The 26,899-nt window shown below is 35.8% G+C and overlaps 2 protein-coding genes across 2 annotated transcripts; one reads left to right on the top strand and one right to left on the bottom strand.

The window, feature by feature from the left end:
• Positions 1-950: 950 nt before the first annotated feature.
• LOC147539693 (2-oxoglutarate (2OG) and Fe(II)-dependent oxygenase superfamily protein) lies at positions 951-6,792 on the bottom strand. Its single transcript, XM_086643859.1, has 15 exons — positions 6,506-6,792; positions 6,307-6,384; positions 5,571-5,620; positions 5,439-5,492; positions 5,223-5,275; positions 4,670-4,742; positions 3,823-3,884; positions 3,548-3,616; positions 3,003-3,108; positions 2,707-2,777; positions 2,392-2,492; positions 1,765-1,860; positions 1,608-1,675; positions 1,444-1,489; positions 951-1,109 (listed from the first exon to the last, which is right to left on the bottom strand). The coding sequence occupies exons 1-15, from the start codon at positions 6,572-6,574 to the stop codon at positions 1,029-1,031; spliced, it is 1,077 nt and encodes a 358-aa protein (XP_086499985.1). The 5' UTR covers positions 6,575-6,792; the 3' UTR covers positions 951-1,028.
• Positions 6,793-17,207: 10,415 nt separating this feature from the next.
• LOC147539692 (uncharacterized) lies at positions 17,208-26,181 on the top strand. Its single transcript, XM_086638839.1, has 5 exons — positions 17,208-17,551; positions 17,779-20,064; positions 23,034-24,767; positions 25,002-25,257; positions 25,408-26,181. Exons 2-5 carry the CDS (start codon positions 17,797-17,799, stop codon positions 26,001-26,003), a joined length of 4,854 nt encoding a protein of 1,617 aa, XP_086494965.1. The 5' UTR covers positions 17,208-17,551; positions 17,779-17,796; the 3' UTR covers positions 26,004-26,181.
• The last annotated feature ends 718 nt before the right edge of the window (positions 26,182-26,899 follow it).

Genomic DNA, 26,899 nt, shown 5'->3' with positions numbered 1-26,899 from the left:
CTAAGGCTACTTGATTTCTTTGTAATTTTGTTCTGTTGTTTGTGGGATTGTTGCTCCTTATGGTTGCAATGCTTGTAACTATTATAGGTTTTGTTTAGGGGGCCCTTAAATCCCGCTTACCATTACAAAAAAAAAAAAAAAAAATTCAATTTAGATAATAAAATTTCAATAGTTTTTGTATCTTTGAGAGTTTTTTAACTTTTGGGAGTTTTAGGGGACGTTCTAAAATTTTATCAAGTTTTTCCATGTGTCAATTGACATCTGAATAAAACTTCTCTTGATTCAATGGTAGAAACAAAGCTAGAAACACAACGTTTGACAGCGATCGAGAGGTTAAAGCCATATGGGTAGCAATTGATGGATTAACATAGTAGATGAACCAACCTCGTGAGATGTTCTTTCAACAAAAAAGAAAACCTCCTGAGATGTTTGTTAATAATCTGAATATGAAAGTAGTCAGAGGTAATTCGAGCAATGCCTAGCCAAGTTTCTCGATCTACTGTTCCCAAAGACATTTTGATCGCACAAAGCCAAAATAAAACTAACCCTAAAAAAATATAGAGATGGGGCTTAGGAGGATGAGGGACAAGATATGGGGATGGGACTTGGGAGGATGGGGTCAAAAGATAATAAACTTACAGCATACCAATTAACTGAGTTATTTTTACTTGCAATAAAAAAACCAAGTTATTTTTACAATTTTCTCTGGGTTGGGCAGCTTTCGGACACGGCCACACTAGGTATATTTTTGCTTTCGGGCCCGGCCACACTAGGTTGAGCATACCAATTAACTGAGTTAGCTGTTTTAAAATGGATCTTCATCCACCATCAGCATTTACAGTTCTGGATTCGAAATGAAAATTTGTAAAAACCAAAAAACTTATGCAGATTGGGTCATCCAAAGTTCACAAAAATAAAAAACAAGCAATTATTAGCAAGGAAGATCAAGCTTAGCATGTTAAAGTTTAACTTTTATTGATTTTGTAGTCCATAATTTATGTTCAGTTCATAAAAATGATATCGAACACTTAAGAATTTTGGTCATAATACTTATCGAGGAGCTTCTCTGAATACTGCCCAAACGTAAGTGTTCCACTCGGCGGGCTTAACTGTTGAAACAGAATAACAGATTCAGTAAAACATTATAATCAACTCAAAGTAGTTGGGATTGGTTGATCTACCCGAGTAACTTGGGTGAATATATGTGTATATAATAGAGTTTGTGAAAGCTCGGCAGAGATACTCGGCCAGATCGGCCGTACCAGAGATCAGCCCATCTCGAACGAGCTAACCCCGTCCCCAACTACGTAGATTCAACATATATGAAAATCAATTTCCTTCTCTTTGATTAAAACGAGCCCAAGTTTTAGGTTTGTTCGGCTGAATGCTCAAAAACGATATAATGATAAGGTGTCAATAGTCAATACAGATTCAGGAACTTACCTCCTTATGTAGATGCACTTCACTTGGAAATTTAAGATTTTCGTCCCTGATAGAGTGCAGAGTGTTAGTATATCGCAAAATAGTTGAGGAGAGGAAACATGGGTACTTGGGTAGTCTGCAGCGATGTACATAACAACTTTAAGAGATTATGTTTGTGAGCGTACCAGTCAGGTTGCATGAAGGTTGCAAAAGTAGAGCGGTCGACACCAAGAGCATCCTCTCCTTTAGGTGCCTAACAAACAACAATGATGATATTTTTGCATAAAAGTATGGATCACAAAATGTTACTGAAAAAACGATAAGATCATTAGAGGCAAGTACCCGAACACAATGTGGAGTTGCACAAAGACGACCACCGGAGAGAATTTCAGTTGTTTCACCAATTTGGTAAGCGATTTCATCTTTCCCAAAGATAACCTAAAGATATGGTGGAGTTAAGTACTTCTCCACGAATAAAAAGTTTATCACATCAAAATTATGGAGATGAATCGGCAAATACTCCTACTTTTCCGTCATTTCATATTCCAATCAAATCCATGCATGCAGAATCAAATACTAGAAGTAGATCCTAGAAACCATTTATATTGAATATTTATCAACTGTAACGTTCATCATCTTCATAGCAGGTATGGCTAGATTTCACAATCTTTTACCAACAAGATCAACATTATAGATTAACCTGAGTTGATTATGTTTGATTGAGATTGTTCCTCAAGCAAAATATGTAGAAAAATAAGATCAGAGATCGATGATCATCTTATACGTGTATCTGGTACAAATTTGAACTTCTAATAAGTTTTTTAGTTGTAATCGAGAAACAGCAAACCCACTTAAATAATCAGAAAATAAAGTATCGATCATGCGATGATCAATGAACACTAGCGGAGCATTAAGGGCTCCAAATATCGGGTATCTCGTTACTAAAGTGTCAAGAGAGAGAAGGTATACTTTCACTATCTGATCAGCGCGAGTTCTGACATAGAGGCCGGCAGATTTATCAGGGCAAGGTATTTCAACACCATCTCTTGTAAAAATGGCACATGTAAGACCTGCACGAGGAATTCAACACAAACTCAATACCTCTCCAAAACGATTATATGAAGTGCTGAATTATCCCTAAAGAAATAACATATTGGATGAAAATTAAAATGTTTTCAACTTAAAAACAGATCTAAGAAAGACGGTTAAATATATTAGCTATCTTTCTGTTTTACTAATTTTAGTTGAAAATAACAAAAGAAAAAAAGGAAACATGGGTTTAACCTGTGAGAGAGCCATGATCTGTATGCCATCCGCACCATGAAGACATGTTGCTAGCATCCTCGGTAGAATCACTGAAAAATAAGCTATTTATTTCTCAAATAGGTTTCAGAAATACTTGAATTGATCAGCCTTTATTCATGACTTGATCTTTCTTTTAAGATCAAGATTATTAATCAACGATCATTACTGTGATAAGATCAAGTATCAGTCTGAACAAAAAACAAAGAACAAACTCTATGCAATACTAACTAATATAGATAAAGATTATATAATAGAATATATTAGTCGATAATCACCTTTCCTGTGCTGGATAATAATATAATAGGCGACTTTTGTGGCTTCGAGAACGCAAAAGTATCTTCTCAAGGCTTTCGTCTTCGTTCAATGTTGCACACTTGGATACTGTTAAAGATAATTGAGTGAATGAGTGGTATAACTCAAAAGCGCACCTTGAATGAATGGAAAACTGCAGAAAAATTCTATCACGCAACTACAATGATGAGTTAAGAAATCAAGCAACAGACAAAGTTATGACTGAAATCAAATCAGGCATGGTGTTTGCTATTTTTATTGCCCTGTACAGGGTTCCAGATCATAGTTTGAAGTGCTTGTCGACTTGTCGTTATTTCAGTAGACTAGATCCTGTTGGGGTTTTATGAGAACCATATACAATCTAAGTGGTGTTTCTTTTGTTTTTCTGTAAGTTTTTATTGGATATTAATGATTAGTCAGGACTTACGCACTTCGGCTTTCCCAATCTGCTCTTAATACATTGAGAATCAGCTCTATCCATATCGATACAACTATGTAAAATATTATCTGTAAGATGGTGATTACATACCGTATCGGTCGCAATGATATGCCAACATCAGACCAACTTCCACCATCAGCTTCCCAAGAGCTTTGAAAGCTGCATAATTACCAACGACATAACAACTTTGGTTAGTTGAAAAAACGATAACATTCGAAAAGAAACATCCTGAGGCACTTCCCACTTAGAATTAAACATCTCAAAATACTAAAGAAATAGAAATACAGATGAATTGGTGTGGTCGATTTAAAGTCATCACCGGAGAAACCAAACGAAGACATTTGCTAATGGTGATGTGGACATACCTCCTTCGAGTTCTGGCAAAGCGTTATTAGGCCATATATTTGGCTGACAATAAGATGGATACCTGGACATAAGAGAAACAATATTCATATCATACAATCTTGGCATATGCACAAATGTATACATAATAAGTACTACCATTTATGCGTATGAAAGAATCATTGTTACTCATTCGGAAACTATCCTACTCTTGATATACAAAAGTAAAATATAAAAATGAAAAGAAGCGCAAAAATCCAGATTCCCAAGCAAAATAATTAACCATCCATACAACAAATAACATGTACATACACACAAGTGGGAACTCTTACTTATCAACACATTTACCAAATCAAGAAAGCAAAACAGAAAAGAAGATAGAACTAGCAAACACGTTTGGATTATGAAAAGGAGATGCAACAGGCACAAGGGTGTGGATGCATTTTATATATACTTTCTCCCTTTACTTGTTTTCTGTGTTCGGGTTCAGTAATTGGGGATTGTGTTCTCACAGAAGAAAGGTAAATAGAAAGTTGACTAAAATTAATTGTACCCACAGTAAGCCTTTGTATTGTTGAAAAATGCTCCTAAGCCTAGAATTCGGACAAGGAAGATGACAAAGGAGTAACTGAGAATTGAAGCTTTAGATACTGTCAGGATTCACTAATAACCTAATATAGATAGCTATTGAACTAACAAAGCGAACTAAATGAATATTGTTCTTATAATAAAGTATAAAAGTATAAAGACAGTCAACATGAAAAAGAATATAGGCCCGTAGAAGAAATCTTAACGGGAAGCACTTTGAGAAATGGCCCACTATGTTTCAACGAAAATTCACAAAGTCAAACATATGCAACATTATATTACCTCCGGATAAGATAATCATCCGTTGTAGGTGAGTCTAACACTGGATTTGCATAGTAAGAACCTTTCATCATATCTGCAGAGTTGAAAGCAAGAGATGCTGGTAAACACAACAAAGTAAATCTGCGACTTGGAATAAAGGAACCAACAAAGCAGAGCTCAAGCGTAAATGCCTTCAAACCATAGGATAGATTAACTAACCAGGAGAGGAAAAACATATTTATTTCAATTCTCCATTTTTGCGAAGAAACAAAACACGTAAATTGGATTATTGAAACTCATATTTCAACACGACATTTAGTGGCAAGCGTCATAGCATCACTTTGACAAGTCTTTCGAAAATTACCAGATTATTAAGGATTAATCACTGTCACTTTTCTCAATACGAAAGGTTGTTGGAGTTGTCATATAAAATAACCATTTTCCCTTTCTTTAATAGTATATAATTCGTAGAAATATTAACTGTTAAATGTGTTAGTTAAGGATATCTTTGACTTCATTCTTCAACAAAAGTTCATTAATGTAAATCTTACGAAGTTGAGGCATAAGAACTTACCAGGTTTACCAGATTCAAGCGTCTCCTTCCCATGACTCCACCCAAAATTATAACTGTAACGGGGAACGAAAAAAAAGTTGGAATACTGATATGATAATAGGTAATTTTGTGACCAATATAGTAAAATTGGAGCGCCAATACTGAAATTGAACACTGAGAAATAAGAGGCCACCATAAATGCCTAAAACAGAAAGCTATTCAAGCAAAACCAATTACCGGCTGTTAGGATCTTCAAGCTCCTTCTTCGTTTCTTCAGGAAGGCCCGCTAATCTAAATAGAAAAGAGTGCATCAACTTCCCCTATAAAACTGAACAAACCTACTCTACATATCAATCTAGAGACTCATACCTAGGAGCAAGACGAAGAAGATTTTGGCGAAGAGAAGAAAGTTCAGGTACCTATAATAAAAGAAACAAGAAATTGGCACCAAATTCATAAAGGATACTGGAGGAAGAAAAAAGAATCTCAGTGGTTTTTCAGCGAAAAATGAAAATGGAAAACAATAACCTATTCTCTCTTTAACAAACACCCAACACGAAAAATCGTTAACATAGACTTAGAATGAGAATCACAAAATAAGTTGTGGGAAAAACTACAATTAACAAAATATGGAGCTAAGTTTACACCAAATAAAGACCCAAGAAGTACACAAAACAATATTTATACCGCCAACAACAAGTTCTTTGATTCAAAATCGTGGCATATCTATTCTTGTAGATACATATAGTTTGATCTGTAAACTAATGTTTTTTTAAATAAAAACTTTCTGTTGGATGCATGAACTGAAAAAACCCTAATTGAAAAACCAATGAGTGATTAACTATCTAAGCCAGAAGTTGGCCCCAAAATCGACAAATACTTGCTCCATTTTATTTACTAACCTAAACTTTGTACATCAAAAGCTATTACTGAATTCCTTTAAAATCACAAAGTTCACTTGTGGGCTACAAAAACCTTCCTTTCCATTACCAACAAAAACGAAATCCTTATTTAAGAACTCATTATAAACACAAATAACAACCCATTTTTGTTGATCAGTATTAAGGAAAACAAAATCTAAGTGAGAAATTCGAACCAACCATACGTTTGAAATAGATAAAATTCCCAACCCATTTGATCCAAACCCTTCTTCAATCTTCATAGACAAATCCGCATCCTTATCCTGAAAAATGATCAAAAACCAAATATAAACAAAACCCCAGAATTCAAATTAAATAAATAAGCAAAACCCAAAAAGTCAAAATCAAAGATAAACAAAACCCCAGAATCAAACTAAAACTTACTATGAGTTCAGAATAGGAGATAGTGACAGTTGGCCTTGTTAGAAGAACATTTTCAATAGCAGAAGACATCTTTCTAAGTGCGAAAATATGGCGGGAAAATCACAGAAAGAAAGGAGAATAAACGAAGGAAAGGAAGAGAATTATGAGAAAATTATCTACTGGTTTTCTGTGATTTTGGTTTCGATAGAAAACAAGGAAGAAGATTTTCTATTTCCCTCTAATTTCCCGCCCATCTCCGAGAAGGCGAGAATATATATTCGATCTAATTATCCGTTTATTTAGGAAGTGGAACAATTTGGAACTCCTTTTTAATTTTGGTTCTTCTTATTTTCTTTTTGACCCCCTAGTTTATTGGCATAATTCCACAAATGCCCACATATTCTCTTATATACTTTTTCCGGTTTTATTCTTTTGGGTTAATTCTATTTTGGCCCCCTAAAGATGACCAACTCACCAAAATGGCCCCCTAAAGATGACCAGCTTCCAATATAGCCCCCTTTTGAGTTTGTCCGTTAGTCAAATTCAGTCAACTTTAACAGTTGACAAGTTTTTTCCGTATGTACCCTGCTTTCACATATTATTTCATATTTATCTTTTCTTTCTTAGTGGTCGGAGTAGGATCGCCGGCGACGACGAGAAGACACCTCGTCGGCGACCCATCTACCAGAATAAAAAAAAGAAAACTTTTTTTTTTCCAAACAATTTCTCTTTCCCTTTCAATTCTGACATCTTTTTTCCAACCCCTAACTTTCTCTCTGCTTCATGTAAGAATCATCTTCCTCCACCCATAACCACACAACCTTATCTTCTTCTCTCTATCTAAAATTTTTTTCTCTCTCTACAAGTTCCTCGGTTAAGTTCATCATATCTCTTTTCTTTTGATTTTACTGTTCTCCTTTCTCTCTCCAATCTTTCTTCATTTTTATCTTTCATTCAAAATCCTCTTAAATCCTAAATCTGAAATTTGGGTGGAAGTCCCTCTCCCAGACAAAATTTGTGAGGTTTGGGTGGAAATCCTCCATCATCACCACCACCACCACTTTATCACCTCATCTCTCTCACTCTAGACCTGGGTGGGATTCGGTTGAATCAAATGCTTAGTTCATCAATCAAGTGTTCCATTTCACAATTCAGATTGGTTTAAATTTGGGTTGGTTTAAATTTGGATTGAAGATTGAAATCGAGTTTTGTTGTTCTAACGAATAAGAGATATTTTTAGAGTTTGAAGAAGGTAAAGAAAAGTGATTTTAGTGGAATTGAAGTTTAATATTTGTTGGTTATAGTGATTTTAATGGAGTTGAAGAGATATGTTGTTGTTTCAATTTCTTGGGAATTTTATCATGTTTTTTCCCCCCCTTTCTCTCTCTCTCTCTAGGTCGTCTGGAATTTGGTTGAGCCAAAATCAAATTTCAAACTCAGAAATCTTGAATTGATTGAATCCATTCATATTATCTTCCCTGCTACAACTCGATCTGCTTCAAATCCATCCATGGATGTTATCGTAGCATCATCATAGGAGTCGTCGTCGTCATGATCATCACACCAAGGTAAAATCTGTAAACTTGAACTATGATTTTGAATCATCACCCCTTCTGATGAAAATCCCGCGTCTGAGATTTAGGGTTCAACCAAATCGCCGCTGGAATTTAGTTCAACCAAATCCAAGAAAAATTTGGGACCAAATCACATATCTGAATTTGGTTGTGTAAGAGAGAGAGAGTGATTGAGAGACAAAGAGAGAGATTAATTTATCTCTACCATATATTTCTTAAGAATAAACTGGTTTTTGACAAAGAAAGAGAATAAGAGATTTATTTAACTAGTTTAGTGGTGGTGGTGATGGTTCTGGTGGAAGAAGAAGAGAAGCTAAGGAAAAAAAATCAGTTATGTTCGCCGGCAGGTGGCCGACCGACCGACCAACCCTCGGAGACAATTTTCCGGCAATAAAAATGATCAAGGACAATGAGGTAATTAATCTTGAATAGAAGGGTAAAAAAGAAAAACAAAGTCTGATGTTAAAGTTGACTAACAGTTAATTGACGGAAATATGAAAAAGGGGGTCAAATTAGAAGCTGGACATCTTTAGGGGGTCATTTTGGTCAGTTGGTCATCTTTAAGGGGCAAAATAGAATTAACCCTATTCTTTTTTGCAAATATGTTTTCCGGTAGTCAAATTAAGTTTTGGCTTTCCAGAATGACCCCTTCTAAATTTGTGGTTTCTTTTTATCTTGTCATCTATCGTTTCTCTCTGTCATCATCATCATCTTAATCACCTTCTTCATCTCTGTCATCTTCTGCGTCATTGCCTTAAAAAAGGACTTTCACAAACTTTTGTTCTCTACCATTTTCTTTTTTTCTAATTTCATCCTAATCAAAATTTCCTCCTCGATCAAAAATCTCTCTCCCTCGTATATTCATCTCTCATGAAACCCTCACCTAGATATGGGTGAAATTGCGATTTCTCTTATAGTGAAATGACAACTCTCTTACCCATATCATATCTGGATGAAGGTTTCATGGGAGAAAGAAAAAGATTTTGGAAGAAGATGAATATGAATGTGGGATAAAGAACGGGATGAAATATAAATCTGTAGAATTTTTGTGAATGATGATCTATGTGATGAAGATTATAGTAGGAGACGATCTGAATAGGATAAGATAAAGGCAGGGGTAATATTGGGAAGTAAAATTACCTAGCCTTAATATAATATAAAAATGGGCATATGGGCATTTTGTGAAAAATAAAGGACCATGCAGGGGTCATATAGGACAATATTTCTAAATCATCCATTTTCCTAATTCTGCAAATTTGTTTTCTTAATCATCCATTTGCCTTTTAATTGGACTCTATTTTAAGTAAACAATATTTCTAAACAATTATAGGAAAATATCTAGCCGTCCAAATGATATATTAATTAATGGGTTTTCTCAATATATAACTTCAATCATCACAAATTATTTCTATTGCCAAATAAATGTTAAATAGTTCACTGCTTATAAGGATTTCAAAAATTTCATGGTTAAAATTAGAAATAATTGAAGATTTATCATTTGCTATCAATCAGCACAAATGAAAGGAAAAGCCATAACTAATTTGGGATCAAACCTTTATTTCTATTTACACAAGGATCTAACCATTATTTTGTAACCAATTACTTTTCACTCTATATTTTTTTGTAAATTCAAATTAAACCATCATCTCTTGGGGTTTTGTCCAAATTTTGTTAGAGTTATTTTTTGTCCCTATTACCCTAATTCAGCTATTTCTTTTCTTGTTGCACTCTCTTCTTCCACAAATAAAATGTTCGTTCTCTTGTTCATGCCGTAAACCCTAGTTCTCTATTAAAATAGAAAAAAATCTGATGAGAAACAATCACTTTCTCTAACGAAAGAGAGAATATCCTTCGTTCATGGAAGAGGACTATCCCAATTCATATATAGAGGGGGAATGTGATTGTTCTTAAGTTGAAACTTGTATTTATCTTTACTGAAGTCTAATGAAAAAGACAAGAGAGAATGAAAGAAACACAATAGCAGGAGATGGTAAGGCAACGTTGATAAGAGAAGAGACGGAACATAAATTAAAGAGATAAATAAAGATATATAAGTAATTCTTTAGACCAAAGAAAAACTCCGAAAAGTTGGATGAAACACTAACTGTAAGAGGGCAGTTTCCAAATTGAGAAAGAAGATGGCTTGTGGCGGTTTTCAATTTTCAATTGGAGGCGGTTTAGTTGTAGGCGGTTTCTTGAATTGGTCCCTATTATGGTCGGCTTATAATATATTTAAATAAAGGTTTGAGTGCTTTGTACACAACATCAACAAAAAACACAACAACTCTTCTTTAGAGAGAGCTAAAGAGAGAGCAAGTGAGAGAGAAATTTTGTTCATAGTTTTGAGCGGTGTTTAAGTTCTCGGTCGTCGAAGATCTAGTATAGAAGGTTAATTTCTATACGGTACCATCTTGGGACGAACTTGCGGGTTGTGTGAGTCGTCTTCGTCTATCCTTCAATAAAGATTTCTTGTTCGCCCGAGGACGTAGGCTTTAGGCCGAACCTCGTTAGATTTCTGTTTACATATTTAATTTTGGCATAGCTTCTCGATTAATTTTCGTAGTCGGATCAATTTCTAGAATAGGTTCGATAGCTTCCGCAAACTTTTATTTCTAACACTAACATAAGGGGTGAATCTAAAATTTATAAATTAGGAGGGCAAATGTGAAGTTTGACAGAAAGTTTGGAGGCAGAGCGGTATCATCGAGTTGATTTATTTGAAATTTAATAGCATAAAGATATATCCTTAATTACTTAGATTTTAATTAAATCATATATAATTTTCTTATATTGATAAGTCTATAATTAAGTTTCTTAATTAATTAGAAAATCTTCATTGAAATCAAAAATAGTTAAATTAAGAGCATCTCCAATGGGACACTCAATCTCTAACACTTAGAGTGCCACGTATGACTTTTTGGGGTTTTTGTTAAAAAATCATCTCCAATGGAACACTTTGTTAGACACTCTATTATGAGTTGGACACATTTATTATAGAGTGTCTAGAGAGAGAAACTCTAAAATGAGAGTGTCTACTTGAGACTCTCTAAGTGTTACTTTATAATTCCAACCAATAAAAAACTTTGCTTTTTCAACTACTTTTTATCTATTAAATTGAAGAGGGACAAGTGTATTAAGTAAGAGATTTTAGAGATCTTCATTGGAGACCAAACAAATGTAGATTGTCTCTATATTGACACTAGGAAAGAGGATCTTTATTTGACACCTGACAACTAGATTTTTAGAGTGTTTATTAGAGTGTCCCATTGGAGATGCTCTAAAGAAAGGTATATTTTACTTCACCCTGATTAGAAAGGGCAGACTAAACAAAATAATAAGTCATAAGTTAATTGGTATATAAAGTCTCGTAATGATAAAGTGGGATTTGATCCATATTGAATTCACAAAAATTGTTATTTAATCAATTATAGAATTAAATGTTGTTTCCTTTATTTAGAGCATCTCCAATGCAAAACTCAAAAAAAAATCAAATAGTCCTATGTGTCAAAGCTCAATTGAGTTTCTCTTTCCTAGATGTCAATGTTGAGATCCTCAATTCAAAAGACATTTCCAATGCAACACTCTAAAAACCTAAAAATAACTTAGGTGTCATTTCCTAGATGGTTAGATTTGGTTTTAATGTTGAGTGACCAATTGAGATCCTCAAAAGAAATCTCAAATATTGAGTTTCTTCTTGAGATATCTAAATATTAAATGATGCCACATTATTTTGAGATCTAAATTGAGTGTTGCATTGGAGAGAATTTTTTACAGAAAACTCAAAAAATCCTAGGTGGCACTCTAAGTTTTTCTATTTGAGTCTTGCATTGGAGATGCTCTAATGTGTCAAACTCACATAAAATGGCTCTAAAGATGACCAAACTTTTATTTTGGTCTCATTTGTGACAAATCAACCTTACGAGTTGATTGTTTGCTTACCTTTTTACCGTTCTTTTCATAAATTCTTCTCTATCTATCCGTTATTTTTTATGTTCACCTGAGAAGGATCGTCGGCTAAAGCAAAATGTAAAAAGGGGCTAAAATAGAAGTTCATCATTTTTACATAGACATTTGGTCATCTTTACGGGGACATTTTGGAGAACGGTCATCTTTAGAGGGCCAAAAGAATTATTTTTTATTTTCAAAATAGAATATTATGTTTTTATAACTTATGCAAATGTAGTAACGATCAAGTAATAAGGCGAAGAAACTTTTTTTTTCGATCCACCCGTTTCACGTCACTACTTGAAAACCAAAAGATTATTCTAAATTCTATTTTGGAACACAATTCTACGTATTAATTATTTATCCACACACATTTGAAGTACGTTCTCAGTAGCGTCCATGCATGAATTGAACTTAACGATGTTGCCAGTTATGCAGTAGGCCGTTAAAACCGTTTAACTACTGTAATATGTGGATCATCATATATTCCAAAAAATCGTGTTCCAAATGAACTGAAACCTTTGGAAGTAAACAATACATAATAGGAATTAATGAAACGCCATAAACTTAAATCAGATCAATCTTTAAATTGATATATGTAACATGAGATATATCAATAAGACAATCACTAAAATAATTGTTGATAGGCAATTAGTATTTAGGGACAGTTAGAGGTAATTTATAGGGTAGATACCACTTCCCACGAGAGAGAGAGAGGGAGATGATCCACCATATAGTCCCCATCAGAACATGTCTCACCCTATAATCTATGAACTAAAAGACCGACCAATTTAGGCGAGCTTTGGTTCTGCTTAAACTAAACTAAGGTCTAAGGGTCACCTTTTAGCTTGTTTTGAGTTGAACCCAAACCTAACATGTGAGGCTACATGTGGTTCAGCCAGAAGACCAATCGGGTTGGTTCGGTTTGGTTCCGATTCGGCCAAGTGGATGGTGGACCCTTCTCCACCAAGTCACCAACCCATAAATGTAACGTTATAAAAAACCCTAGTGAGCCTCTTCTTCTCACGTTCTTTTAAGTTGTCCCGGAAACTCAAATAAGAGAGGCAGCAGACGCATTGGGGAAGACGCCCACATCAATACCAGCACAAGTTACCCCCTGAGATTTCAGGTAGTATTTTCTTGTTCCCCTTTTCCTATTCTTTAATCATTTCTTCCTCTCTTGAACCTTTTTATATTTGTTCCTAGATTTTCTCATACAATATTTCTTCAAAGTCAATTAACTAGTCATAGTCAAAGACATTTGAATCGGAAGATTTCATTTTTTTTTTGGGCAAATTGGCGATCTAGATTGACAAATCTATGAGATTAAGATCTAAAGAGTTAGATTAAAATTTGGTGATTATAAATCCAGATATTGGATTTCAAATTTTTTGAAAAGCGCCTGAAATATGTGTTGAAAGTAAAATATAAAACGTGATCTGAAACTATTCTAGTAAAATAATAGGTGAATCTAAACATGTCATTATCAGTCAATTATCCAGATCCAACATTTTCTGGAATCTATCAACAAATTATTTCTTAGGCAAACTTGTTAGATCGAGATTGACAAAACTATGAGAATTAAGATCTAAAGAGTTAGACCGAAATCTGGTGACTATAGATCCAAATATTGGATTTCATATTTGTTGAAAAGCGCGGGAAATATGTGTTAAAGGTAAAATATAAAACGTGATTTAAAACTATTATAGAAAAAAATAATAGGTGAATCTAAACTTGTAATTATTAGTCAATTATCCAAATCTAACATTTTTTTAGATATATAAATTATTTCTTAGACAAACTTGTAAGATCAAAATTGACAAACTATGAAAATCAAGATCTAAAGAGTTAGATCAAAATCTGGTGACTGTAGATCCAAATATTAGGTTTCAAATTTGTTGAAAAGGGCGGGATGTGTTAAAAGTAAATATAAAACGTGATTTAGAACTATTATAGTAAAAATAATAGGTGAATCCAAATATGTAATTATTAGGCAATTTTCCAGATCCAACATTTTCTCGAATCTATCTACAAATTGTTTCTTAGACAAAATTGTAAGATCAAGATTGACAAAACTACAAGGATGAAGATCTAAAGAGTTAGATTGAAATTGGGTAACTACATATCTAGATATTGGATTTCAAATTTTTTGAAAAGCGCGGGAAATATGTGTTAAAGGTAAAATATAGAACGTGATCTGGAACTATTCTAGTAAAAATAATAGAAGAATTTAAACTTGTAACACCTAATCAATTGGAGAAAACACTATCTTGTAATTATGTTTCTTCCAAATAGACCACCAGATCGTAAAAACTAGCATAACCAAACAAAAACCCTCCATGATAAAAAAATTTTGGGACGTTCCATTGCTCAGGAGAATCGACAACTTCATTTTTGGTTCAACAATTTGATTTTTTTTTTCGGCTGATTTCAATAACTTATGATATGGGTCGCAAGAATATAAAGCAGGATAAATATATGTCCATCTATGCGTGACAAGTATGATTTTCAACCCCTTTTTTAGGGATGCTTTAACTTAACTTTTGCTTTTCAGAATTACCCTTCCCTTAAGATTTGTTTGTTACGTCGAAACTAGGATCAAAAAGTTGTTATTGCAGAAAAATCGATTTTCTGCCGTTTAGTTGGACAAAAAAATGCGAAAATCATTTTCAAGTGGTAAAATAGAAGTGGGAAGAATACTTTAAAAAATTTATCACCAAAAAGGTGGTAAAATTAATTTTTCGCTTTCTTCCTCTCGTTCTTTATCTTCCTCGTTATTTTTTTCCTCTCTCTTTCATCCCTGTCTATTCTCGTATCTCTCGTTCTCTATCTCTCTGCAAGTGACCCTCATCCCCCTTCCCCTCAATCTTCTATAACTTAGGTCCATCTCCTTTACTCAGTTGGCCTCTCTGAGAGTTCTTACATAAGCCACTCACTTCTATAGGCCGATTGAGCAACTTCTAGTGCAAATTCGTCATCCTCAGCATCAACATCAATATCAAATACATCTTCTTCACCAGCATCTACTTCAAAATTTTCATCACCATGATGATGATTATCATTTCCGTCTTTGTACCATACATAAAACTCCCATAATATGAGAATTCAAATTAACACCATGCTGAAGATCATCTCTCCTATCTAACTAGGGATAATGACAAGAGATTAAAGAAGCTGAATTAGGCTAAAATCCAGGGTTAAGATTGCTTCCAAGTATGAAGTATAATATGGAATTGGGATAATTTGATACCCTAATTTGAAATTGGGAGTGAACATGATAATGTCGAAAAATGGTTTTGTTAGTTATCTTTTCGACTATCAAAACTAAGGTCAGACGGTGAATTTCCGTTAAGTAATTGATGAAACAAAGCCTGCAAAAAACAAAGAAAATACTCTGATGCTCAACTCAGTGAAGCGTTTTTTGCAGTTGAAGGGAAAATTCCAAAGTCTAAGTTTAAGATATGATATTCGATCTCCTTGTAGGGCAACCGTAATAACTTATATAGGTTTGGATGAGTTGTAGCATTGCTCGGCTAAGTTGATGCGGTGGCAAGACACCAATTTTGATGAGAGCCACATGACTATGGTCGCTTTGAGGATAATATCTTATGGTCTATATGTTTTTTTGATGAGGACCTTAAGTAATTAGTGAAACATAGGCTTCAAAAAGCAAAGAAAATACTCTGACGCTCAAGACAACGAGATGTTTTTTGCAGTTTAAGGAAAGAATTCAAAGTCTGAGTTTAAAAGATGATCTTCAATCCCCATACAGAGACAAAATTGATATGCTTATATAAGTTTAAATGAGCAGTAACATTACTCGATTGAGACGATGCAGTGTAAGACACCGATCTTGGTGAGAGCCACATGTCGATGACCGTTTGGAGGATAATTTCTGATGAGTTTGTATCTTCTGACTTTAACAAATCCTCTGTCATTTATCGATTGAAAAGTAGATCAGTTGCTCTATCTGGCCTTCCACGTTAGTGGTTCTTCAGTTTAGGTTTATATGAGCTCGGGAGAACCGAACTCGTTTCAGATGATCTCTATGCGTTTCAAAGGATCTCTATGCTTCCGAGACTCTGACCTGGTTGAGGCTCATGTTTGGTAAACCTCATCCTGGATCCACCTTTCCACTTGCCTCGAGACATTACGTGGCTCAAGTTGCTAATTTGATTTCCGCTAATCTCTCCCTCTCTCTATTATGAGGCCCATGACAAAGCTCTTACTAGACCTGATTTTTCTCATTGGCTTGCGTCTAAGCCAGAGAAGGGTTCAATGTGTCTAGGAGGCTCATGCCGACCTTCCATATTTGGTTCTGTATAACCCGAATGTGAAATTAGCCAAACATAGTGACGATCACCATGTGATATTTGCACGCAAGGGAGACTTGTACCATGATGTGAGAATTCGTTGAATTCCATAATTTTGTTACTGATCATCATCTTCATCTTTAACCATGACATCCATTTGTGGGGAATTCGTGCATCCTACCACCAGGAAATAATCAATCACGACTTTTCCAAAGACACCCTTTAGTGAATTGGTGAATAAAAGAAAAGACCACTAGTTTTAAAGGCACTCCACCATTTTCATAAAACCCCACCAAACACTTTAAAACTTCATTCAGACATGAAAATTTTGATTTTTCTTTCGCATTGGAAAAAATTTCACATCTAAAATTCTCTCTTGTTCAAACATACCTTTTGTCAAATTATTCTATTTTCTCTCTTTTTTTTTCTATCTTTTATCTGTTTTATTTTTTCGTGTTTCTTCGTTTTTACGCCTCTCTCCCATGGTTAAGACCTCCATCAAACAAGTCTTAGAGAAAAACAACAGACATAGGGGTCCAACTGGTGAAAGACAAGTCCCCTTCTTCGACCTATTTAAAGGCAAGATCACAAATTTGAAAAGTCAAACAGGATCTAAACCAAAATATAATATAAAAAGGGGTATCAATAGAATTCTTGTAAGAATTAATGGCCGTTAGGAAGTTTTATCCCTTAAAGGGACGTATGACTAATTAACTTTTCCTTTATTGTTTTTTAGCCCATAATAGTTTCAATTTTACCTAGTTTGGTGGCGCGATAGGAATAGTATATACTTTTTCAAAAAAGGACAATGGCATTTTAGTAAATTTATTTTGATCTCAGCCGTCTAAATATTCGTTCAAACAATATCAGACGTCCATATCTTCCTCGCTTACTCCGAAATATTTGAGGTCCCACTAAATGTTGTTCGGGATCTTAATATGACAGAAGTATTTAAACCGTCAGATCAAGATCCAACGGATAATATCAAAATGCACAAATTTGTGTTTTTTCGCAATGTTTCAGTTTTTTTCTTTTCAATTTTGTGAAGTCTAAACCCTAACTTTCGTGAAACCAAACAAACCTAGCACATCGTGTCCCACGGTAAAAAAAACCCTAACTAGATCGACGAACAATTCGATTTTAGGAGAAACCCTAAGGGGATCAGAAAGTAATTTCTTTGAAATTGAGGAAGTTGGATTGATGGATCTGTTCCATAGTTGGTGAATTTGATCCAGGTAAGTTTTTATTTCCATTTCATGACAGTTTTGATTTCGGTATCAAAAAGAGTAAGGATCTTCATAGGAAAACAAAATTAGTACGATTTGTGTTGGTTTTGATTTGACTCGGGGCGTTTTTTGGTTAATTTTATGGTGAAATTTTGGTTCAGATCTGAAATTAGGGTTTTGAGTTGAGAAACATGCATAATTGGAGATGAAATTTGGGGAATTTGGTTTTTTTTCAGTTGATCGAGTCACTGTAGATGGAAAATAGCGTAAGGAAGTCAGATGCATGTGAAATTCCTGAAGGATCGAAGTCATTGGACATGCAGAGTGTTCATGATGAGAAATCAATGATTTCGCTAGGGCAACGCGAGAGCAAAGCTCTGAGGAGAAAACGAAGATTGTTAGTGGAGGAGAAAACAGAGACAGAGGAGAATCTTAATAAATGGAAGACCAAAAGGAAGCACAGAAAGCAAGTATGTCTCAGTAGTTTTGATTCAGTAACTCCGGAAAAGGTTGAAGATGATCCAAATGCAGTTGATGTGATCAAGTTTAGTGATGTTAAAGAGAACAACTTCTCTTTAAAATTGGACGATAATCTCGTACCTGTTCCAAGGAGGCCTCGGGGTACGTCGAGGCGAAAGAAGTCACAAAATGTTTTTGTCTTAGACGATACCGCTGTATCTTCTAAAAACATTTCTTCTGAGGCTCAGATAGTTAAGTTTACTGGTGAGTCTGTGATTTCTCTAGTTTCGTCCGAAGGTTTAAGGAATAGCTCTGGTAAGACTGCAAACGGTGATTCAACGAAGAATAGGAATTGTAGAAATAGTGGGAAGGAAGAACTAGGTCGAAATTCTGTGAAGGAAGTCGATTCTTCTGTTGGTGACTCCGGAAATACTAGTTCGAATGTGCAAGATGATGAAGGAAACCTTGCGCATAGTGCTGATCCAAGCTTCTCTGGTTCTCCTCGAAATTTTAGTGCTTCTCCATCTGGGAATGATAATTCCATGAAACCCTCTTTTTCTGGAGTTGTTAGTACAAGGGTAGACCTTTCTGCTGGTTCAGAGTCCAACTCTATTGATGCTGCTGGAAGAGTGTTGAGACCTAGAATGCAATACAAAGAGAAGGGTCATGTGAGAAAGAGGCGCCACTTTTATGAGCTCCTCTTCAAAGACTTGGATGCACGTTGGGTGGTAAACAGGAAAATCAAGGTCTTTTGGCCGTTGGATAACATTTGGTATTTTGGTATTGTAAAAGAATATGATCCAGAGAAAAAGTTGCATCATATTAAGTATGACGATCGTGATGAAGAGTGGATTGACCTCCAAAGAGAAAGATTTAAGCTTTTGCTACTCCCAAGTGAAGTTCCTCATAAGTCTTGGTTAGAAACTTCAGCAGAAGGTAAACAGGTAAATGGAGAAGGTGACATGGATGTCGAGGATGATGATTGTGGTTTGCTGGACTCAGAGCCCATCGTCACATGGTTGTCTCGGTTAACTCATAGGAACAAGTCTTCTCCATTTGATGTTGTGAAGAGACAGAAAACTTTATCTGGATCTAAAAATAACAAGTCAATAATCTCTTATGATGATTCAGTTGCTACTCCAAGTGGTTGTTTAATTGCTGGATCATTTGCAGCAGATGCAGATTGTTTATCTGGTGAGGATGTCACCCGAGAAATATCAGCGGATGGAAATATGGCTGAAAAATCTTTGATCAGTCATAACACATCATGGAAGGACAGAAAGCTTCCTTTTGTCTATTCCAGGAGGCGATTGCGCAAGAAACCACATGGATTGGATTGTAAATCCAAGGACAGTTCTTGGGGCAAAAGTATTGCTGGATTTCATTTGTCTTCTGATACCTTTCTGGACAATGTGCTCGAAGAATTTGATACTTCTCTCTGTGGCTATGGTCCGGACCATAACTATGGATTTTGGACTGGTAAAGATCTTGGGTGTTTGAGATTCTGTTTTTCGCTGGTGGATATGGAAAAAGTGAGAGTGAACTTGCGAATCTCGCTCAAATGTGCCTACTGGGTCATTTTTGGAGCCGACTCCGTGTGCTTCGACAAGCTTCTACTACTGAAGCACCACCTTGTCATGATGACAGTGTGGCCAAAAGTTCGACTAGAAATGCTTTTTGTTGATAATGTTGTCGGTTTGAGGTTTATGTTGTTTGAAGGTTGCATGATGCAGGCAGTATCTCTTGTCTGTTCTGTGTTGGCAATATTTTACAAACCTAATGGCCGCGAAAAATTTGTTGATTTGCAGTTGCCAGTTACATCTATTAGATTTAAACTTTCAGGATTTGGGAACCTGGAAAGGCATCTTATATTTGTGTCTTACAGCTTCTTGGAGTTAGATGATTCAAATTGGGAGCAACTTGATGAGAAACTGAATCGATATTGTTCTATCAGGAAGCAGCTCCCACTTCACGATTGCACACTTGATAATATTAAGGTCATCCAAAGTAGGAGCAATCAGTTATGTGCTTCTTCACTCTTTTTGGGACCAAGTACAACTCAGGTATTTATTTTTCCGTCTGTTTTTTTCACTCTTATATTGTTTAATTTCTACATAACATTGATTCCTTGTCAGTGTTGATGTTGATAATTATGTCAGATTTAGCGAGATTACAATGTCCAAAACACGGACTAACAGAGCCAATGCTATAAACTTATTTCTTCTGTCTAATTTATTTTTCTTCATTTTTTGTTATAATATGTTTTTTTTTTTTCTGTTACACAACATGATAGGCAATGGCACAATAGAGTAGTATCATTTGTTATTTTCTTAACTGTTTTGTGCTTTGATTGTTAGTAGTATTTTGACAACATTCAAGATATTAGCACGGAAAAAAATCTTAACGCGGCTGTACAACTAAATTTGATGTAGGTAGTGAGGTGTTAATGTTGTCAAGTGTCTGATACACACATCGGGACAAGAACTTTGTTATGAAATGTAGCCAAACTAATTGATAGGCTAATTGGCTCAGACTCAAATCATGATACTCGCATGAACAGTATTTAAATATGATACATGTCACGAAGTAGATCCTCGAGAGTCGAGAATTTGTTCGGAACTAAACCTAAACCTACAGTTGCTCATAAATTAGTGAAGATAATATCCGAATTGTTGGAAATATTTTTGTCAACTAAGAATAAATAGGAAAAATATTTAAAGCTAAAAAAACTACTATTTTAATAAATGTGGTGGGAGGAAAGTCTTAAGGCATCGGAATCCTACTTAGCAATCATATATAGTTTAATTTTAACATTATTATTATTATTACTATTATTATTATTATTATCTTTCTCTTTATCACTCAAAAAATGGTAGCATTGATCTCCAATATTCCGAAGATAAAACATTGAAAATCATTGTTTTAATACTACAAGTCTACAATCAGTAAACAACTTCACATGGAACAGAACTGCTTCTTTCCCTTAGAGTTTTAGTCCGAGTTTGACTTAGAAGCTGATGACTGCATACTTCGATCAACAATTGTTTGGAAATCTTAATGATTCAAAATCGAAGGTACAAACTTTGCGGTCAATGCATTGAGTGAAACTCCAAATTATTGTAGCACTCCCCCACTTTATATGCTACGGTACCCTAATAATTGCATTTCAATACTAAGCATATCAAAACCAACCATATATATTCGAAGTTACTAAGCATGGTATCAAAGTTAAGAACAAACGACCAAAGCTTCATCTCTATAGTCTACACATTACAAAATGGAAGTTGTTAGCTAGTCAGGCTATCAGAACACAATTAATTTTGCCATATAATTCATAGAGGGAAAACTATAACAAAACAATAGAAGTGGTGAAGATTCCGCTGCGTCTGTGAAATTCTCACTTCAAACCTCCAGAACTTGCTTTCATGGCTGATCCTAATTTGCTCTAGAAGTTCCGCCTCCAAAAACCTCATGGCTACCGTATTAGTCCATCATTAGGCAGGGGAGTAGCCAGGATATCATATCGGGAGGGCTTAAATGATGTTAAGATTTTGTAAGTTACGAGTTCTAGTTACATCCCTAGTGCTTGCAAGGGATAACCTTAAGAAGTGTTTTTGTTTGTATATTGTCACTACACTCTTGATTATCTAACATTTGTGCCCATATCTTTCAAATCCGAACATTCACTAATTATGATGGTTTAGAAAGTTACAATTTTGGATGCTTTATTACTATAGTAGATTCTGGTTTGAAAATACGGTCTTAGTTGCTTTTTACCACTAAAAAGGATTCTGGTACAAAAGGAAAGATTGAGAATTTAGAATAATTAAATATGAAAGGAAGTCGAAGGGATTGATGCCCAAACTTTATTTACTTATTTGTGGAGAGTACAATCTTCATTTGTATGCAAATAGAACTTCTACTGATTTGGTTTGAAGCGTGAGATGAAATATCACTTTGAGAGCTCAGAAGAAGAAACATAACTCTTCGAGTTTGTGTGAACATTCATAAGTCCATCTAAAACTCGAGTAAGTGAATGTTCGACTTAAGGCCACAAAAATTATAGTAGCTTCTCTCACCAAACACATGCGTGTGAAACATTTTAATAAGAAAATAGCAAACTAGAATAGATTTCCTCACACGAAGCACATCAGTGTGAAAGTTAAATAGTTAATAAATAAAAGGAAATGATGCATCACGGTGGATTCGACCTAGCGTGCCTTAGGTTTCTACCGGGGGGGGGGGGGGGGGGGGGCTATACCAGCGTAGCTACCTAAATTGCATGCTATAATACCGAATCTTACAAGTATTAGCTTCTAGGCGAGCTAAAACTTAGACTGGCCCAGCGATAGTTCCGCCCCCTGAGTTTAGGCTGCTCCCTCTTTTCAGATGGATCCAAGATTTGGTTGAAACCATTTGGAAACCACGTTGTTAAACAATCTATTTCGGCACGGGGTAGAATATTATCAAATCTATTTTACCAAGTAAAGGAGTTCTCTTTTGGTAGGTAACTCTCCTTCGTTCCCCGTGATTGGATTTGATATCATCACGATGTCATCATTAGTTACTTTATATTTCTTTTGTCTTAATGAATAGGGTGAACAAAATTTTGATTAGGAAGGGCATTCCAATTTTGAGCAAAAAATTATTTTGGTTTTGTTGTATGTTTGAAGTATGTTTAATTCACTTGTTTCCTCTATGGGACTAGGGGATGCCATTTTTTTGCTTTGAGATCCTTTCCCTACAAAAATGCAAAAACTATTAATTAGATATACATGAGCCACCTCATATAACGAGACGGTGTTAATGGTAGTACTGACAAACTTGTCTCGTTAACACGGCAAAAATCTCTGGAAGTGTTATGACCATGTTGGATAAATTCTGTAGTCTCAGAACATGTTGTTTTTAGTTTCCTTCCTCACCTTTTAATAACGATTTGTATTTCTCATGTCTACGCTAGTTGCCAACTAATACTTTATTCGTCAGTGTTTGCCATATATATTGAAATCCACGTATCTCTGTTGTCAATCAGGTCTCGCGAAGAAGGTTGAAACAGAATATTATGCATATAGGGTTCTCGAAAGAATTTGCTAATATTAGTACAGGCCGTTCATCTTCTAATTCTGACGAGAAGAGCAGAAAATTCCCTTCATTTGTTCTTCCATTTGCAGCTGCACCTAGTTTCTTTGTCAGCCTGCACCTCAAGCTGCTGATGGAAAAAAAAGTTGCTTCTATTAGCTTTCAGAAACGCCATTCTATCTCTTTGGTGGAGGATTCAGAAGACCATCTCACACAGAGCAATCCCGCGGTTGAGGAACTTGTTGATCAAGTAAGGTCAAAAGTAGAGATTGATGATCTCTCCATTAGCAACAGAGACAATTGGATAGAGTCCTCTGAAAGTCGCCTAAACAGTGTGCATAATGTGACTACAGTTTCTTCAGATGACCATGAATTAGGCAAGTGCAAGAATGTTCTCATTTCCAGTTTAGGATGTCAGTCACCTGACCATTCAGGGTCCGAGCAGTTTAAAATGGAGTTGTGCCCATCAGCCTCCGATGATCATACTTCCGGGAAGAAGTCTGAAAGTGGGCATCTTTCTCAGTTTGGTGGTATCACTGTTCAGATACCACAAGATATCCAATCAGGGACTCAATCATTGGACAGGGGAAGACTAAGGGCCCAGCAGTCCATTTCCGATTTTGTATCGCCCATGAATGAAAGTAATTCTTGCAGCCCAAACCCAACTGCACACAGAAGTATGTGGCATCGTAACAATCATAACTTAGGTTCTTCATCTTTCGGGTCACGATTAAAAACGAGGCCAGATGAAAGATCAGATCTGATCTGTAATGACCTTGATAATGGTTCTGAAAATCACCGATCTCGTGTGTCCAGTTTATTACCGATTGGAGGTTATGATCTCAGCTCAAAACCCAGAAGTCATCAACGTAATGGACGGTCTCACAAGAAAACCCGTAAAGATAATGAGAAAACAGTGTCCAGTTCTAGAAGCCCACGGATACTTCCAGAGTTTTTATCATGTGATTCGAATGTCTTGATTACCAACGGGGACAGAGGATGGAGAGAATATGGGGCACAAGTAGTGTTAGAGTTTGTCGATCATAAAGATTGGCAAATCCTAGTGAAACTGTCAGGTGTTACAAAGTATTCACATAAAGCTCATCAGTTTCTGCAGCCAGGTTCGGTGAACCGCCATACTCATGCTATGATGTGGAAAGGGGAGAAAGATTGGATCTTGGAATTTCCGGATAGGAGCCAATGGGCCCGTTTCAAGGAAATTTATGAAGAGTGCTATGATCGTAATATTCGGTCTACTTCTGTTAAAACCATTCCTATACCTGGGGTTCGACTGATTGAGGAGAGTGATGATGTTGCTTTAGGGGTACCATTTGTTCGGTGTGCTCCCAAGTACTATATGCAGGCTGAGACTGATATAGAGATGGCTCTAGATCCTTCTCATGTCTTGTATGACATGGATAGTGATGATGAGCAGTGGGTATCAAGATATAGAAATTCTGCCGAGTTCAGCAGTAGCAACATATCAGAGGTTTCAGTTGAGATGTTTGAGAGGGTAATGTACTTGTTTGAGGGAGTTGCATATCTCCAACATCGTGAAGACTTCGCTCTCGAGGAAATTGAAGAAATCACGGTTGAATTAGGACCCGTTGATGTGATTAAAGCTATCCACGAGCATTGGCAGCACAAGAGGCAAACAAAAGGGATGCCTTTGATTCGGCATTTACAGGTACATATGAACATCTGGACTAATGATCCAAGTGTTTTGCAATCTTGCTTTTGAAATTAATGATATATTGGGACTAAGTTGTGATAAGGGTGTGTAATATGATATTACTCATTGTCCAGTCTGTTATTGCTTAAAGACATATTTCGGAATTTGACTGAATTCTTGTTTATCGTGCTCTTTTTCACGCCTAATGTTTTTCTTGGCCACTCAGTTTCTTTTCTGCTGTGTTTTCAGCCTCCAGCTTGGGAAAGGTACCAGAAGCAACTGAAAGAGTGGGAAATGTCAAACTACAAAATCCATAACCTTCCAAATGGATGCACGGAGAACACAGTCGTCCCGCTAGAGAAGCCAGCTATGTTCGCTTTCTGTCTCAAACCACGAGGCTTGAGAATTTCCTACAGGGGTTCAAAACCTAGGTCGCATAGGAAGCTCACATCTGGTGGTCAAAGCTATGTATTTCCTCGAGATCAGGATGGGATCCATTTTACCGGTATTTTTCCCCCCATCTGTTCCCTTAGTTAACGGAATAAAAGAAACCGAGTTCGTCCTTGTTCAGGGCACCCAGACAAGCAGGGAAGAACATAGGGTTATAAAAGATGAAGATATATACGTTCTAATTTCCTTTCTTTTGCTGTACCAGGAAGGAGATCAAATGGGCTTGAAGAGAGGGGAGTTCATGATTTTTCAGATTCATCTCACTGGCATCAAACATCAAGAAGGGTTTCATCACCTCGTGATGCATCTGGCAGTGGATACTTATCAATGAGCAGTGATGGGTCTGAGAAGAATCAGCGTTATAATTATCACAGAAACAAAGTGAGGAAGATGAACACATTGTTATCCACAAACGAATCCGAAATGATGACAATGTACAATCCAGGAACAGGTAAGAGAAATGGAAGCATGGGAATGTCTTATAACCAAAGAACAGGTAAGAGAATCAACCCATCCACTTTGGGCTTATCAGAAGGATCTAATGAAAGAAACAGGAGACCAAGAGTTGAAAAATTGGATGATTCGGATCTTGACGAGTTCAAGTTGAGAGATGCATCAGGAGCAGCAAGACATGCATCAATCATGGCTAAACTCAAGCGTGAACGAGCTCAGAAATTACTGTACCGGGCAGATGTTGCAGTTCACAAGGCTACTGTTGCTCTTATGATCGCCGAAGCAATAAAAGCTCCTGTTGGAGCAATAAAAGCTCCGGCCGTGAAGGAATTGACAGACAACAGATAGATTAGTTTGAACTATTTCTCAATCGTCTGAGATGATTGAGGCAAAATATTATAATGAACCAAAAAAAGAAAACTAGTTTTGACTATTTGTAGCAACATATCTTTCATTTTGTAGATATGGGATTGTCTCCGAATTAGGTTTGTTGTTGAAGAAAAAAAAAGAAGCATATCTTATGTCATATTTTGGTGCAAAGAATCCTTTTGCTGCTTTGAGATTTTTCTCTTTTAGGTTTGGGTGTATGGATGCTGGAGAACGAATGTGTGCAGAGCTTTGGTTCTTGTACAAGAATACATACACCCCCCATGCTACTTATTTGTTGTAGCTGCCCATCTTTAATCTTTAGGGGCAGGCAACAAACGAGTTGTTTGAAATAAAACAAAACTTGATATATACAAGATCTTATCAAAGAAAACTATTTTCTGCCCTAAATCAACATTGATGAAGTCCTAGTAGTAAGTTCAAGAACTTATCTAGAGTATTCAGTAACAAGTTCTGAATGAGTGAACTGACGAATGTTTGTTGTTCGCTTTGCTTCAATGATTATTTTAGCCTTTAATCCACGGATACAACAATGTTGCTGCTAGGTTGAGTTATATAGTGGATACGACAATGTTGTTGCTAGGTTGAGTTATATAGTAGTACAAGAAACTTGATTAGCCTTCTTCAATGTCCTTTAAGACCACTGTGGAAGATTCTTTTGTAGTTATTAAATCATGGAATACTTTGTACCTAGGTCACAAATATGTTCCAGTGTTGTGGAAAGATCACACTTCAATAAATTTTGAACTATAAAAATGTTGTTTTCACTTAGTTACCTTTAACTGTCATTAAAATCAATCTAACACAAAAGAAAAGGAAGTGAAAGAAAATTGAAGGCACCCCTCCAAATTTAGAGG

The sequence above is a fragment of the Eschscholzia californica genome, unplaced genomic scaffold (assembly GCF_041429995.1).
Source record: "Eschscholzia californica isolate CP2 unplaced genomic scaffold, dmEscCali1.0.p SCAF_5, whole genome shotgun sequence".
In the NCBI taxonomy this organism is placed as follows: Eukaryota; Viridiplantae; Streptophyta; class Magnoliopsida; order Ranunculales; family Papaveraceae; genus Eschscholzia; species Eschscholzia californica.
Note: the sequence above shows the minus strand (reverse complement) of the source record. Positions and strands in the feature narration are given on the sequence as shown.

Excerpts from the sequence above, each read along its gene's own strand:
- LOC147539692 (XM_086638839.1), top strand. The coding sequence starts at position 17,797 with ATGGAAAATAGCGTAAGGAAGTCAGATGCATGTGAAATTCCTGAAGGA. Across the intron at positions 24,768-25,001 it reads CTTTGATTCGGCATTTACAG|CCTCCAGCTTGGGAAAGGTA; the intron begins GTACATATGAAC and ends CTGTGTTTTCAG. Across the intron at positions 25,258-25,407 it reads GGATGGGATCCATTTTACCG|GAAGGAGATCAAATGGGCTT; the intron begins GTATTTTTCCCC and ends TTGCTGTACCAG.
- LOC147539693 (XM_086643859.1), bottom strand. The coding sequence starts at position 6,574 with ATGTCTTCTGCTATTGAAAATGTTCTTCTAACAAGGCCAACTGTCACT. Across the intron at positions 4,743-5,222 it reads GCTTGAATCTGGTAAACCTG|ATATGATGAAAGGTTCTTAC; the intron begins GTAAGTTCTTAT and ends TCAACTCTGCAG. Across the intron at positions 2,778-3,002 it reads TATTATCCAGCACAGGAAAG|TGATTCTACCGAGGATGCTA; the intron begins GTGATTATCGAC and ends CTTATTTTTCAG.